This window comes from Bidens hawaiensis, unplaced genomic scaffold (assembly GCF_021521415.1).
Source record: "Bidens hawaiensis isolate Kalapana, Puna unplaced genomic scaffold, B.hawaiensis_p1.1 tig00022158_1, whole genome shotgun sequence".
Taxonomy (NCBI): domain Eukaryota; kingdom Viridiplantae; phylum Streptophyta; class Magnoliopsida; order Asterales; family Asteraceae; genus Bidens; species Bidens hawaiensis.
In genome coordinates this window covers 283,008-289,255 of record NW_027493434.1, presented here as the reverse complement: position 1 = coordinate 289,255, position 6,248 = coordinate 283,008, and the positions used below count along the sequence as shown (strand labels likewise).

Below are 6,248 nucleotides of genomic sequence, written 5' to 3'. Positions count from 1 at the left end.
TCTACTAATTGACACTTTACCCAGGCCTGGTCTTATCTGTTGCAGGGGTTGACATCATCCAATGCGACAACTGCAGCTACAATCTAGATTACAACTAGCTTCAAAATTGTGTTTAAAAACTTATTGCTGTAAGTTTTTTCATCATCTCATTTCAAAGTTTTATCATTTTGTTGATATTCATCACCTACTTCGGTTGAAATTGTGAGCCCATGAGGAAATGATAGATAAAGGTTATCTCAGCAACATTTGCTCCTTTTTCTTCCTATTTGTAGTTGGTCCAAATGTTGTCGTTTTAGAGTTTCAGAACATAAATTGGGCATGGAATTTAATGTAATTTAAGCTGTAATATTTCTGATTATGTTTAGTAGACTCATGTATAGTTATGCAATTATACAACCACAACTTCAAGCACAAGTGGTCAAATTACTTACATTGAGCCGTAATAATTGACAACTCCATGATAAAGCTCTAATCCGAAAGTAATTTAACTACAAATTATACATAGCTAAATGTACATTTTAGGGGACAATTGTAGCCATACCTTAGGTTCCACCATGCATAATATAGTGTATTTTAAGCTACATGAAATATCAACAGCATTGATCCGGTTTGCCAACCTAAGAAGCAACGTATTCAAAAGGAAATTGTTATGGAACCAAATCAGAACACTTACGGCGCGTTGCACCGGGAGTCCTCTAGTTTAATATTATTTGACTTTTATTTTGGGGTCATGTAGATATGTAACCATTTTACTAAAGATCAATTTCCAAGAGCCCTGCAATAAGGATGGATTGAGTACTTGAGGGAGGGCAGCGGTGTCGCAGCAGTACCCTCGGCCCTCGGGAACACCTCATCAACTCCCATGATAACGAAAAAAAACATCCCTGAGTGAAGTGGTTGTTCCATTCATAAAGAATACCAAATTGTGTCCCATTGTACTTTGATATTCTTATCACACACATCAGTTCACACACATTGATCATATAAATATATAGCTTTGGTTATGTAAGAGCCTTCAAATTGTGAAATAAGAAATATAAGATGGTAAAGAATCATGACTAGCTTCAGAACCAAAAAGTCTCATAACAAAAACCGCAACAAGTTCATACAAAGCCTAATTAACAGCATGTAGAAATAACAATCTTTTAATAAAACAAAATCCGAGCCAAGAAATGTAGCAGCCCAACATAAAGCAGTTGCATTTAAAGGTCTTGCACGCTCAAACCTGGCATTAAATACGACCAATTAGCATAATATAACTAACAGAACTTACGTCTATAAAAATTATATCTTTAAAACAAACCTGGAGGAAGAGATTGCTTCAACTTGTTGGCCTTCTCGGCATCAAATACACATAATGTGTAAAGATACTTAGAGCACCGAACCTTAAACTTGACAACATCCTTGCTTCTTTTGATCTTCACGGACCGTGCATCCTTCCTTCTTGCGGTAAGAAGGAAATCCTTAATCTCATGAATTTGCTTAGGCTGATAATACAATAATAACATATCAAATAAAACGTATATCAATATCCGTATGCACATCAATATCTAAATCAAAACAAAAATTAATATAAAAAGTAGATTCAATTATAAGAGAGAACAGTTTCAAAATTCAAACACATAATGTAAATACTAAAGATCATGTAATGCTTGCAGTGTCGTATAAATCATGAATAATGACCAATTTAACCAACAAGCAGGTGGTTGGTCAGAGTTGGTGCAAATCAGCTAAAGGGTTAAAATCGGTCAAATTCTAGTCAAAATCCAAAATCTGTCTGAGTTTCTGTCGAATTAGGTTCAAAATTGGTCAAAATCTTTAAAACATTTGAAAATTTTAACTCATTCCAATCCGATTAAAAAGTATTAAAAATTGCATTTTGATATTTTGAATCGAATCCAGTTAATCCTGAATAATCTCTATTAATCGCTAGTCGGTACACAAGTACTCACTACTCAAGCAACAGCATATATACGATTATAACAATTATTAAACCATTAATAGAGACTTAAAATAACACGGTCAGTAAATCAGTTAACAGGTATCATACCATACAAAGTGTTCAACTAACATCAAATCTAACCTAAAAACAAAATGCAAAACAATAATAATTGACAATACTAATTGCTCAAACTTAAATCTGAAAATCGGCATTTTAAGCTAAATATCACTGGATTCATAGTAACAATTAACAATAATATTCATCGAATCATTAGTCTGTTACATCAACACAAGTTGCCAATCAAACATATTGGTGAAAAACAGTAAGCGTAAACATGAACTCTTAATTTCGAATCATTTTCTGGATTTACAGGTTCATATAATAATAAATATAATTATTTAAAGATGCGAAAACAGAAGATTATGAGCTACAAAGCAAAAACAAAGATATCAAATCACAGATGAACGAGAACTAAACCATTTTGGAGAATGACGGCCGGTGAGAGGAATACGTGCAATGAAAAGAAGGTTCAATGGCTGAATCTAAACCTTATATATGAATCTTTTTGTTAACCTAATGGGCCAAAGTAAGGTCCATATGTTTGGATTGGGCCTTCATGGATACACTTTAAATGTTCGGCCCGTAATCCTCACAATTATTATTACTGTATATTTTTTCTTTTTAAACAACGAATTTCTTTGTGTGTTAAGTCATCGCACTCCTCAGTTTTGAAGAGTCCGTTGTCTCACTCCGGTCAGATTATGTTGTAATAACCAGGCACAGAAAACAATATCGTCGGATGTCACTTGACAGCCGTTGGCCACCATAAGAGCATAACTTTTTGGCGTAACACACAGTGAGATCAAAACCCATAGTGGGCTCGAGCTCGGGATTCGTACCGGCAACTTTGTAAGACCTAACCCAAATATTTCATTGTCAATATCTATCCAAAGTGTCACTAATGGGAATTAAACTTTGGTTAGATCTCTATTAGAGAACCAAAGCCTTTTTACCACTACGCCACAAGTGATGGATGTAATGGATGTAATCCTCACAAGTTGAATGAGCTTTCAAATCCAAAAGTATTTAGTTTAAAATATTATTAATCTAGGATTACCTACTCGCGCCAGTAACGCTGTGGTTAACCTTTAAAAAAGCATTTATTTAAAATAAGGTAAAATAGAAATTAATTAATAAGTTAATTTTAATGAAATAAATAAATGAGTAATATAAATGTTTTATAAAGAAGAAATATGTAATTAATTTTTTAATTTACTGAACATGTAAATGTCTCATTAGCGAAATGTTTAAAATGTTAGAACATTACTTGAAGAAATGATTACAACATGAATATGTTGTGAGTCTAAGAGATGTAAAAATAAAACATAACACAATAAATACTTACAAGCTAAACGATTTTTATTACTCAAAATCAATCTCATAAACGTCATAAAAGTATTTATTGGCTAGAAAACTAAATCCAAATGAATTACATAATTTATCTATATATTAAAGGAAAGGAAACTTAAAGTTGCATTATAGCAATCTACACTGAACTTTACGTTTGTGCGGTTTTAGTCTCTGTTGTTTGAGTTATACCTATTTTTGCCCATGCTGTTAATTATACTATATATATATGTGTGTTATTTTTAGCACCTTGATTTTGTCTATGTCTGATTTAAGCCCCTACCTCTTCATATCCTTTGGTATCTTTAACGGGACGGACGTGTTATGTTCTATCTCTAATTGGATGAACTTGGGTCATATCTTATCTACTAACGGGTCAAACTCAGGTTATGTATTATCCTTTGCGTACATCTTGGACACACGATAAAATAAACGCATTCGTTGCACAACTACCGCGCAACGCGTCGGTGTTCTACTAGTTACATAATATTTGAAAATGTTATTGGAAGGAACCTGCTACAATATATAGAAAACACAAAAACATGATAAATCAGGGAATGAAACCAAGACTCTTTTAACATGGTTTGATAATGAGAATCTCCAGAAATAAAATGAAAAAAAGGAGCCTTCACAACATTCAAATCTCAACCACCAACAAAAGCATTCAATCGATAAAACATGCCATGCTATCGGCCGTAAATTCATCAGAAGCTTTCTTGTAAAGACCCAAGTCTTCAAAAAAGATAAAAGTATATATAACATTTGGGTTTATATAAAAGCTTAAGGAACCAAAGTAGAAGTTTTGTCAAAGTTGATAAGAACCCTAATAAATTATAGCCACAGCACACACTCATCACATCACATGTTTCCTTTTCAAGAAATAGTGTGTCTACTAGAAAGAGGCTAGAGATAGAAAGTCGTGGATTTGAGTTAAAGCACTAATTTTGATTAGTTAGTGCCAAACTTAGTTCGCGTATAAGTTTAGTACCGTATAGATTAGTTATGGCGTAGTAAGTTTACACATAATCTAGTTATCGACCTAATTTAAGTACTAATAGGTTGTTATGCGATTACTTGATAAAACGATACCTTAGTGATGTGATAACTTGATATATGTGATAATTATTGTAGGTCCCAATACGGGTCTAACAACACAAGTTCTTGAATCAATCTAAGCTTTAGCTAGCGAAAATCACTAAAGCTAACCTAGATCTCGGATCTTGTTTATGGTAAGGCCGAGAGTTTGGAGAGAATAAGAGTAGAGAGAAAACTAGAAATATATTATGTCAAACGGTTATTTTGTATATCATGCCATGTTTCCTTATATATGGGAAGCATGACCCTAAGTTAAGTTATGCCAAATGGGCTTACAACAAGTGGCCTAGGGTACAAACAACATAGACATAATACAAATACAAACATGATTGTGTTAGGGAATAATACATAAGACTTAATAAACAAAATGAGCTCTACAATCTCCCTCTAGTCATCTCGTATTATTCCTCAACACCGGTCTTCAATCGGTCTCATAATCAAGGGCTTCGTCATGATCAAATGGTTGATTCTCAACAATAAAGCGTACAAACTTGTTGAATTTCTCAACAATATGATCAGTGATTTCGTGACGGTAGTCCTCCACGGTTGACAAGGGTGACTTGCAAAGATTGAGCAGGTTTTCCTTTCTGAGACCAGCGAGTTCATGCTCATCGAAGAAGTGGATATGATGCATACTGTCACAGTGAATAATCACCTCACCGCTACTGTTGTAGAATTCCCACGAGACGAAGTCATAGAAGATGTTGGGTTTGAAAGGCATGCCATGGAATATTGGTTCACCATGGTTGTCAGGCATCCTATATCTCCATTCTTTTCTTTTTCTCACCAGTAACTGGATTGAGCTCTCTGGGGATGGTGTATGACCTACTCGGGTTCAGAGTGAAATTTTGGTAGTCATTCTCCCACTCGCGGTTCAGAAACCTCTTGAACCAACTCTCCAAAGTATCTTCGTTCTCGCTGCGACCCACTGTCCTTTGAAAGTTGTTCATATCAAATTGGGATAGATTGTGCATATTTGAGTAGCTTAGATATGTAAGGTCGCCATTTGCACATCTAACATCCAATATTTTACTATCCTTGTGCCACCGAGCATAAAGAATGGGAGAGTCGTCATGATACCGTCTCCACCTAAGGTTTGCCACCTTGCTCGCACTGTATTGCTTGTTTTTCCTTTCTTTTAAGCAACACCAGCAGCAGGCAGAGCGAGAACAGGTTCTTCCACTGGCTCCCTAGTCTCCCTTTCTGGAGTGTCCGGATTAGGAGAGTAGTTTATTCCATCAAATTCTTCCACGGCTTCTTGAACTGAAGACTTGAAACCTGCACATTCATCAACATTGAAAATAGATGAGTACTCGGCTTCAAGAGTCGTGTCAGACTCCATGACCTTCTTCACTTGATCAACAGATTAAGGATCCAATCCAGATGCATCAGTTTGGGAAGCAGTCTGATCCCCTACTCCTGTGCCATGTGCACCACCACCACCACCATCATGACCGCCATCGTCACCAAAGCTATCATGAGGACTATGTTCGTCCTCTTCATCATCATCATCATCATTCTCTTCATATTCTGCCTCATCATCAGATTCATCATCATCAGAGTCATCTGACTCATCTCCATCATCACCACACCAGGAGCAACTCCTGTTCCAACAACCGGAGCAGTTGTAGAAACAACTTGTTGGGCGAGTGTTCCAACTGTAGCTGCATCACTGCTAGAGATAGCAGCTCCTACACCACTAGAACCAACTCCACCAACACCGCTCTTATTACCAAGAGTATGAGCATCTGTCACAAGATTGGCAAGAGCGGTGCGCTTCTTCTGACCCTTCACGTTTTCTGCA

At 35.8% G+C, this 6,248-nt stretch overlaps 1 protein-coding gene across 1 annotated transcript; it reads right to left on the bottom strand.

Moving 5' to 3' along the window:
- Positions 1-1,042: 1,042 nt before the first annotated feature.
- On the bottom strand, positions 1,043-2,493 carry LOC143564773 (large ribosomal subunit protein eL38z/eL38y-like). Its single transcript, XM_077051951.1, has 3 exons — positions 2,420-2,493; positions 1,304-1,487; positions 1,043-1,225 (listed from the first exon to the last, which is right to left on the bottom strand). The coding sequence occupies exons 1-3, from the start codon at positions 2,420-2,422 to the stop codon at positions 1,203-1,205; spliced, it is 210 nt and encodes a 69-aa protein (XP_076908066.1). The 5' UTR covers positions 2,423-2,493; the 3' UTR covers positions 1,043-1,202.
- Between the last annotated feature and the right edge of the window lie 3,755 nt (positions 2,494-6,248).

Coding starts and splice junctions, on each gene's coding strand:
- LOC143564773 (XM_077051951.1), bottom strand. Junction 1,226..1,303: donor GAAGCAATCTCTTCCTCCAG/GTTTGTTTTAAA, acceptor ATTTAATGCCAG/GTTTGAGCGTGCAAGACCTT.